The sequence below is a fragment of the Embiotoca jacksoni genome, unplaced genomic scaffold (genome assembly GCF_022577435.1).
Source record: "Embiotoca jacksoni isolate LCO1_2020_lvr unplaced genomic scaffold, fEmbJac1.0.p SCAF_22, whole genome shotgun sequence".
Lineage (NCBI taxonomy): Eukaryota > Metazoa > Chordata > Actinopteri > Embiotocidae > Embiotoca > Embiotoca jacksoni.
In genome coordinates, this window is record NW_027185363.1 from 6,179,491 (window position 1) to 6,189,381 (window position 9,891).

The 9,891-nt window shown below is 41.8% G+C and overlaps 2 protein-coding genes across 2 annotated transcripts in view; one reads left to right on the forward strand and one right to left on the reverse strand.

The window, feature by feature from the left end:
* The window catches only part of spidr (scaffold protein involved in DNA repair), a 29,996-nt gene extending 23,529 nt beyond the window's left edge, over positions 1–6,467 (forward strand). The window contains exons 15-20 of the mRNA XM_069157521.1: positions 273–471; positions 1,890–2,084; positions 3,246–3,339; positions 3,426–3,540; positions 5,285–5,341; positions 5,938–6,467. Of these exons, the coding sequence (XP_069013622.1) occupies positions 273–471; positions 1,890–2,084; positions 3,246–3,339; positions 3,426–3,540; positions 5,285–5,341; positions 5,938–6,057 (780 nt within the window). The 3' untranslated portion in view covers positions 6,058–6,467. The remainder of the gene's footprint in view (positions 1–272; positions 472–1,889; positions 2,085–3,245; positions 3,340–3,425; positions 3,541–5,284; positions 5,342–5,937) is intronic.
* An 81-nt stretch (positions 6,468–6,548) lies between these two features.
* On the reverse strand, positions 6,549–7,965 carry cebpd (CCAAT enhancer binding protein delta). The gene has a single exon (XM_069157522.1). It carries the CDS (start codon positions 7,741–7,743, stop codon positions 6,862–6,864), a length of 882 nt encoding a protein of 293 aa, XP_069013623.1. The 5' UTR covers positions 7,744–7,965; the 3' UTR covers positions 6,549–6,861.
* Positions 7,966–9,891: the final 1,926 nt, after the last annotated feature.

Sequence of the window (9,891 nt, forward strand, 5' to 3'; positions counted from 1 at the left end):
CCTTTAAACTTTGACCGAGACGAGATAGCAGCTCAGATCAAAGTGATGGACTTTGCCACACACTCGCACCACTGAATCCCTGAACACTTTTTAATGTTGTGTGCAGCTTGTTGAATGAATAATTTTGTCAGAGCTGCTCTCAGGTGATTCTCAGACACAGATGGCCATTTCTGCTGTGTAAACGTTTGTCGTGTACAGCTTCCTCTAAATGCTCTCTTTCTAGGTCACTCCGTTTCCAAGAAATTTTCACTTCTGCCTGTCTTCGTCTTTAGAGCACTGATGTAGGCCAGGGTGAGGTTTGGTTGTTGCTGACAGACCCCAGTCTTCAGGAGGATCAGCCCGATTTGCCGTGCAGCCGAACGGCGGCTCTGTGTGTGAACACCTCCTGCGTGCTCACTTCCTCCGTCCTCGAGGCGCTGACTTCCCCCTCTGTCTGTCGTCTGTCATTCAGAGACGCCATCAAAGAGAATGGTAGAGCTTCAGTGTGATCAGTCAATCATTACCCAGTGTTTCATCATATAGGGAACAGTGATTGAGATTTAATATGGTCCTTGGGTAAAAGTAAAGACGTATCATCAGCATTATACACTTTAAGCATCAGCTGTAGTGGCTGTTCCGTAAAATGTATTATATATTACTATATTTAACAGCTGCATTGAACTGTTAGTAGCATTTCAACTTTGTTGTGGGTCAAGGTGGAGTTGGTACTTTATTAAATGTAAGGTAGTTTAGTCCAGTGGTTCCCAACCAAGGGATTGGGCCCTACCAAAGGGTCCCGTGGTAAAAGTAAATTATCGTGAGATAATTACTGTGGTAGGAAGAAAGAAGAAATAGTTTTACCAAACACATTGATATTGATTCTTTTTTCAAAAAAGACAACAAAAAAAAAAGGTCTTGCACACTGTTGATCACTTGAACTCACTTTGATATGACAACGTTTTGGTCCTCAGACGAAACCATTTAATTTGTATGAAGGAAGGATTTGGGGGCCGACACGTAGCTATCAAAATGAGTTAAAGTGATGGACAGGGTGCAGAATTAATTTAGGTTGTAAAAGTTTTCCCTAATCATACATTTTTTTGGTTTAAAATACTGCATAGTTTTTAATGAACACTGGAATTTGAACAGTTATTGAAACTGACCCACTTTTGTGTGAGGCTGATTTCTGGAAACTCCAGAGCTTAAACGCAGTGGTCACTCCATCACAAACACACGTTAAATGAAAATCTATCCACAGCCTCATATTTAAACAAACCAGCGAGCTGATGAAGATGCCAGTGAGTTGTCCTGGATGGAGATCCCAAAGGGAATTTAAAAAAATGGCATTTCAAAACAGCTATTTCTGTACATACTTTTTAATCAGCCTTGTAAAAAAAAACACCTATCTACACGATTCAAGTAAAACTCTGCGGGTCGCTCGTGCTAGTCTCCGAATATACAATGTTTTTGCAGAGGAGGTGGGTGAAAAGTTGGCTTCAACTATAGAGCCACAATAGCCATGAAAATGGCTATTATTTTTTTACATAGTTACCTTCTATCACTGGGCATTTGGTAGTTTAAAACTTGCATTCAAAACATACAGCAAGCTTATAAAACAAATATTAACTCCAGTATTTTTAAAGTCTTTTCGTTTTGTGCCGCTCTTCAAAAAGGCGTTTTAGATGTCTCTGAGTTGTTATCAGTTTCACACACATCAATGGGTTTTAACAGGTTTTGGGAAGAAATGCTTTTTATATAAAAAAAAAAAAAAATAAAAAAAAGTAGCCTGAAGTTTTTCGTGACTCAGAGGGAGCAAATGCAGTACTTCTTCCACTGAATTTGAGCAAGACCTGTAGTTTAAGAATGAACACTCATATATTCTCTTTCTCTGATGTCGCTTCCATATCTAGGCGGCCTGCTTTGTGTGGAGCAGTCCGTCATGGAGGTCTGCTCCGTCGAGGCTAAGGACAGTCTCGAATCCATGACCCAGCCAGAGTCCCTGTTGGAGTCTCTGACGGAGCCTCAGGCGAAGACCCTGCCCCAGCCTGTGAGACTGGATCCCCTGATTCTGGAGACCACACCCAACTCCCTCTGCTCTGTCACAGGTCTGTCTCTGCCTTTCTCTCAGTCCTGAGGTTTTCCATGTAACTTGGCTCATCTGAAACGATTCCTGCAGAACATGACCAATGTGTTCTTTTCTCAGGGGGAAGAAAACCACTTTTTTTTCTTCTTCTTCTTTGTTTTATTATTTATACAAGTTTACAGCGCAACAAGAGGCTTTGATGTGGCTTCAAGGCATCACGCTCTGCTGTTTGTCATTCACAGTCATTGTTAGGAAATATAAATGCATGAAATGTTGGATTCATGTGAAAAATGCCAGAAGGCTTTAAAGTTCTCTTATTAGTGGGAAGAAGTGACAATAAGTTACAGTTAGAGGGACATTTATCGTATTTCCCACAACTATGTTTTGCGTACAAGCAGTGTTGTTTCTTGACATTGTAAGGCATTTTAATATTTGCTATGATTTCCACCAAATGCCAAAGCTCAAAGATGAATAAACTTTACCGTTTCCAGTCTTAATTCAAATATATATCAACTCATTTGCTGCTTTTAACCACCTCAATTTTCAGTTAAAATTCCGTGTTGTGAAGCCTTCTTTGATTCATTCCAATTATCTAAATGTAGAGTAGAAAAGAGCAGATAATAATCTGCACCTGCTGACTTCACAGCTGAGAGCAAAGATCAAACTGTGAACCCTCTTGGTTCTGGCCTCTCTGGCCGTACATGTTTGGTCAGGTGGCCGAATAAAAATAAAACAAACTTAATGTCTTCTGCGCTCGTGCACCAATCGTACCTTCTGGAGATCACCAGTGGAAAAAAAAAAAAAAAAAAAAAAAAAGGCTCAAAAATTAAATCTACAAGAAGTTATTATCAGTTTCAAATTTAGTATCATGGTTGTGTTTGTTGGGTAGAACATCTGGTTGTCAAGTGAGATGGTGTTTGGGAAAGGAGTGCATCTGCTACATTTATCACTGCAATCTCAGATAAAACTAAAAGGGATGTGGTTATCTCTTACACCGTCACAAACAAACACACTTTGAAACCAGTATATAGATCACTTATCAGTGTTTTCGAGGTGGTTGAAAATAACAAAAACAATGTAAATAAAATGTATTATGAAAATGATCAGAGACTAAACTAAGTGCAGCGTGCATGAATGTTTTCTAAGTGAATGTTGATTTCAATAGTTTTATTTCTGTCTGCAGGAGTAATAGTTGGCGTGGATGAAAACACAGCGTATACTTGGCCCGCCTGCAGCCTCTGTGGAAGTGACAATTTAAAGATGTTAACTGAAAGACCGTGAGTTCTCCTGATTTATCAAAATAGCTGTACGTTAATCATCCTGTAAATTTGTAACTTCATTTTTTTTTGTTCTCTTTCCACAGTCTAAACTTCCACTGTGTTTCTTGTAAGTCAACGGTGGACAAGCCGGACACAAAGATCCAGCTGGAGGTCTTCCTCAGTTCTTCTTCATTAAGTAACTGCACCATAAAGGTGAAGGTGAGAATACCGTTACGCGCTCCGTATGGTACGAGCTGTTTTGCACTGCATCTAAAGGGAAACATTCTGGGAAACATGTTTATGTTTTCTTGCTGAATTAGATGAGAAGATGAATACCACTCGTGTCTCTACAGAACATATGAAGCCAGCAGCCAGTTAGCTTAGCATAAAGACAACCTGTATCTCTATGCTGTTCTTTTCCCCCCTCCACTTTTACGTGGTGTTATGTGTCGGACTATTTCTTGGCAGGGCTCGATAACGTCCTGGAGTCTTTGCTGGTTAGAAGCCAAAGTCTTAAAAAGCTCTGAATTCAGTTCCACCACAAAAACGGTCTCAAACATCTTGAATATCTCTTCTTGCTTGGCCCTAAGAGAGTAACTTTATTCTTTTATATAATTTGTATTGCTAGCCTGAAGGTTGAGAAGCAGGGCTTGGGACTGGAAGGTCACAGGTTTGATTCCTTGAACTGGCAAGGAGAAACATCAATTGCTGAAATGCCTTGACCAAGGCGCTTAAACACCCCCCCTCCCCCCTCCAAACTACTCCCCGAGCGCCGACGCTGCCCACTTCCTTTGATGTATGCATGCATGTGTGTTCACTGCTCATAGAGGGGGTTGCAGAGCTCAAAACCTTGTGTGTTCATTTTTGTAAAAACACTTATGTAACATCTGGAAAATCAAATTATTCTTTTCTTCTTTTTCTTAAAAGAAGACTGCAATAATCCCGCTCCATCAGACTATGACATTGCATATTTAATCCTGGTGTCATTTCACCTTTTACAAAGAAATATGTATGCACCCTGCATCGGTTCATCATGCATCAAGCATTTTAATTAGCAAATTCTTCCATCAGTTTTCTGCCCCTTATTTGTGCCCAAGTCACGTAAATTAGTTAATTATATTTCTAGGAACTATTGTCAGATAAAGCCAAACACAAATGGGAAATAAATGTCAGTGTAGACCTTATCTTGTTGGTTTCCGCCTTTTTTTTTTTTTTTAATTATCGGTATGAGCATTAAAAAAAGCATTAATTTGTAGGTCTTTAAAAGTCTTGAATTTAATTCAGTGAATGTTGCAGAAACTCTTCCAGCCAAGAAAGAACGTCAGACCCATGTCTCCCAGTGAAACAGCAAGTTGTCATTTTAACATCTTGGTTTTTGTAGAGATTAAACAAACACGTTTGCAACTTGTGTTTCTTTGGACAGAGGCGGCTGACGTTCATCTCCTCGAACTCTCAGCAAGAAAGTGAATAAAGATGGTTTCCTAAAATGCAGAACTATTTTTTTTTTTTTAAGCAGAAAAAAAAACAGAGTCAGCAAGAAAAAATGTCTCTGTAATGTGTGTTATCTTTATATTAGAAGTATAATGGTACTAAAAGCAGCAGGGCAGCAGTGACCCATGACCTCAAACCTGCAACACCTGTCCTCTCGATGAGTTCTTCCTAAGCGCTCCTCTCGTGAAGATAAAATGTATATTCTGCACAATAAAAGGTTGACGTAATACTATATGCACATCTGCATGAATGTATTTTCTTCCAGAAGACCTTGTGTGACTTTGTAATCAGAAATTGAAGTGAGCCAAACTGATAAAGTTATCGGCGTCCTTCTTATCGTCCAGCCGATATCTTAACCCTTTCGAGCTGTTACTCACCACTCGGCACAACACGGCAGCGCAGCATTTGTTTGTAATTTACAACTCTGAGGTGAGAATTAAAAAGACATTACATCTCTTAATCTCCCCGACAGCTGCAGCAAAAGACGATCATGTCCGTCCTGAACGCTACGGCACTGAAGGGAAATGAGGTAGGTCTGCTTATCGGGCTGTCGCATAACTCTGCGCTGCACTGCGTGGTGCGTTGATCTTCTGTCACGTGTCCTGAAAGCACAGCCTTCTCTTCATGTCAGTGTGATGATCTCTCCTCTATTCTTGGCAAAAAAAAATTAAAAAAAATCGGTCTGGTCATTAATACAGATGAAGAAATTTGCTGCCAAAATACTGACGTAAACTTTCCACCCCCTCCTTTTAAATGCGCATGCTTCTTTTTCTGTGATAATGTTATTACTTTACTATATGACCGACAGGTAAAAGGGCTGTTCTTAATCGATGAGATGGGTTGCAGCTTCAGTGCAGGCGTTAATGCTTTTTTTCCCCATGAGCGCAGAATAATCGTTAGATTTACTGTTGATCGGTGTGAGGAGGGCAAAGGTCAAGGCTTTCTTGCAGCGCCACCACAGTGAATAACCGTAAAGACGTTAGGCATGTACAGGTAGAGGAATGAATTCTTTCATGTACTAACAAGCCCAAATGGTGTAAATAAGTGGTTGATAAAGTGTGAAGGTGTGTGTATGTGGAATCGTGCCAGGTGTGAGGGTTTCTTTTGATGAGCTGCCTGCTTCAGTTCCCAGGTTACGATGTGGAGAATGTGCTGGGAAAAGAGGTGGGCCCTATCGCTGCTTACGTCCGAGTCGTCACCAGGAAGCCTGCCCATTGGATAGGCCTGGAAGAAATCGGCCTGTGAGGCTGTCAGGGCAAGTAGCTAACGATATCAATCCTCAGGCTCCGGCTGGCTCCAAGGATCTGCACACTAAAGGGCCTTGGTCGGAGCCAGTTTATCCTCCTCTCTTCCCCCCCCCCCCCCCCTCTGAAGGCCTCCCCGACAGCTTGAGGCTGCGCTGAGAAGAGCAGGCTGCTAGAAGACAAGGTCTTGTTTGTGTTAATGATATGTGATCCTGCGGACCAGCAGTTGACAGCCCAAGGGTGGCATGCAGTCTGTCAAAGCAGCCCACGTGGTTCAGTTCATTAACTAGGATGAGACTTCTGTCTGGAAACACATTTGTATATAGAAACACTCTTTTCTAACTGATCTACCTCTGTATTTTGAGAACACTGACACTTGGTCAATAAAAGCTTCTTTTTTTTTTGTGCTGACTTTACGTTCTATTTCCTCTTGTGACAAGCAGCTTCCTCAACATAATGTGACGTGCAAAGACTACTCACAGACACTTCTGCACCTTTTCAGCGATTTTATTATAGATTCCATAAACAAAATTGTTTTCAAGGTTTCATACAAACTATATAAAAGATCATGCTCTGGCTCTTATACAAAGTTTGGAATTATAAAACATGTACCATATCAGGTATAACATCATGTAAATGCAGTGGTAAAATAATTTAATACAGGAAATCCCACAAAAAAATATGGCAGCAACGACATATATTTTCCAGTGCCATTATGGTAAGCTTAAAATACATCTGGTACAGATGGTAAAAAGTCTGTTGAGGTATGTCTCCTTAAAGCTCAGTTCATAGGAGAGTGAGTGTGTCACCGGCTCACTGCACTCGTGGAGCCCGCGAAGGAGGAGTTGGGTATCTGCTTGAAGAAATCTCTGAGCCCGGAGAGCTCTCGGGTTAGCTGCTCGATGGTTTTGTGAAGCCTGTCGTTCTCGGAGCCCAGTTCAATCATCTTCTGCTGCATATCCAAGTTGCGCCTCTTGGCTTTGTCCCTACTTTTCCTCACTGCAACGTTATTCCTCTCTCGCCTCTGTCGGTACTCCACGCTGAACCTGTCCACCGACTTCTTGCCCTTCTCCCTGCCGATCTTCCGCGGGGAGGATTTGGCCGAGCTCACGGCGGAGACGGGCTCCGGGGTTGTCGGGGGAGTTGGCTGCCCCGTGGGGAGGCTGACGGAGGTCTGGGCGCAGGTCTCGATCTGGCAGGGCAGGGACGAAGACATGTCGCTGTCACTCCAGTCGGACTCCTGCTTGATGGGCGCACTGAACGCCCGCTTGTCCAGCCCGCTGTCCGCTCTCCTCTCTGCTGGGTACAAGGCTGACAGCTGCTGCAAGCCGCCGGGCAGCGCGGGGCTCTGCATGTTGTAGAAGTCCGCCTTCTCCTGCTTCACCGTGTTGAACAGGTCGAGGAAGAGCTCGTCGTTGCACAGCTCCAGGTTTGGCACGGCTGTCATGGACTCGATGTACTGGCTGAAGTCGATGGCACTCTCGTCGTCGTACATGGCGGGAGTGTTGCTCAGCTCCACCATGGTGCTGTCCTCGCCCGCACCGTCGACCCTACTGCCCGGCTTGCAGACCCCCTGCTGCGGGCCCCCCAGCTTGTTGCTCTCGTAGAAGTTTGCAGGCTCCATCGCCCAACTCATGTTGCATTGTGGAGACACGCAGTGTGAGTCCAGGCTGTATATGTCGCACATGAACCCTGGTGACTTGTCCACGTGGTTTAGGATGAAAAAAAAAAAAAAGAACTTCTGGTAAAGTAACCCACAGGTGACACTTCTGTACAAAAACCCTTGCAGCGGCTTGTTTTACTGCGCAGGCGCCCTTTTCCCTCTTTTCAAAAATCTTATTTTTGGCTTTTATCCCTGGGTGTTGACTGTCAGGGTCCTGTCACTGACAACTCTGAATCACCTCTTGTCACTTCTGAGGCAGCTCTTCTTTCGCGGAGTGTTTTGTATCGTTCACCCCCGCTGACGTCACCCATGCCGCCCTCTCACGAGCCACTCAAGTCCAAACGGAGGTCACGTGGTGTCAGTAAACTTCCCATTTGAGGAGAGAGGGGCGTGTTGCTCATACCACCCACTTTTTACTATGATTGTATGAATGGTTCAGAGTTGTTTACATAGTGGAGGCTTTGCTCTGCGCTACCAGGGATTAAGTTTAATTTGTCACCAGGAATATGAGCGTCTGGCTCAAACAGTTGCAGAAGAAATGTTCACATCAAATGCTTGGGAAAAGGTAGCAGTAAAAATGATCGGTTACAAGTAAACGTTCTGCAAGTACAAAGTGCAGATATCTTATCTGCAAAATGCATTTAAAGCATCAAAAGGACTCGCTGTTCCGAGTGTTTTCTGTGTGTTACAGTGTATTATTGGTTCATTATTACTGATGCATTAACATGTAAGTGGTGCTTTAATGTTTTAGCTTGTCAAGGTGAAGCTCAATATGACTTCTTTTTTTTATATATATCGTATTTTTATTTGAATTCAAAAATCAATAGGTAAGAGACATTTTACACTTTTGTCTTTTTAAACAAGACGGTGTGACAAAAAAACTAATGCCCAAAACCAACCAACCAAACAAAAACACAAAACAGTGGGACGCTGTGGTGGCATCTAACCGAAGTACAAGACCTGAAAACAAAAGTCAACCTTCATTTTTAAGACTTTTTCCATGCAACAGTGTAAATTCTAAACGTAATGTAGGGTTGTTTAATCTGTAATAGTGCTTATGAGAAGTAATTAAATATAACGCAATAAGAACTATTGCTTCTGTATGCTGCTGTAGCGAAAAAATTTCCCCTCGGGGATTAATAAAGTAACTACCTAACCTAACTACACTATAAGTTTGTTGGAAAATGGAAATGCTTGACAAATAAGTTTGCAAACGGTAACATTCAACATGGGTCTAAAAAGGTCAGATGTATCAAACAGTTATTGATAAAAGTGTTACACTGGAGGGAAAACCACCAAAACAAGGACAGCATAACCCATATTTCAGTCTGTCAGTAATCCTACAGACATTCATTCATATTATTTATATATTTATATATATATTGTGTCAAAGACTTTCAATTTAGCTCAGTTTCATGTTCAGATTTAGCTATTTTTTGTGTTTTTTTTTTTCTTACTTCATTCCAAGTGTCCTTATGTTGCTTGTTTTGAGAATCTTATGACCTCGGATTAAGTTCAATTCTTTTATTCTTCCGCAAAAGTATTTAGTTCTGTGATCGGATTAACAATGTGTGATACAGTAGAGGAGCTATAAAAGGGGGGGGGGGACCATCAAAGCAAAGGCATTTTTTTAGGCTGTCATCATCACACAAGACATGCATTCATAAGTTATTGTATAGTGGCAAGTACTGTCATGCTGGTCTACGTCACAAAGATGTAGGGCAGTTCAAGAGGGGGGGGGGGGGGGGGGGGACACTGATTTTTCAAGAGCAGAATCAACCTTGTTGGACAAGTGTTGACACACACACACACACACGAGTAGTTTTACTCCAGATCCAGCTGTCAAGATTCCCATTTCTGTTAGTAAATCAGTACTATCGTATATGTTTTCGCAAATTTGAACAGCGTTGAAACAGGTTTAAGATGCTTTTCCTACATAAAAATATTCCATTGAAAGTAAAAGTCCTGCACAGGTTGTTTTTTTTTAGCAGCGTGAAGGTATTGAAAGGTATTGAAAGTAGCCCATCAAAACATTAAATACTTATTCACAAAGCAGAAAAAGCGCCCATGTACGTGTCATTTTGTGGATGTCTAATATTAATGATACATTAATGTGTACGAATTTAAGGTGAAGAGAAAACTACATCCAATGGAAATGAGAACATGTTATTC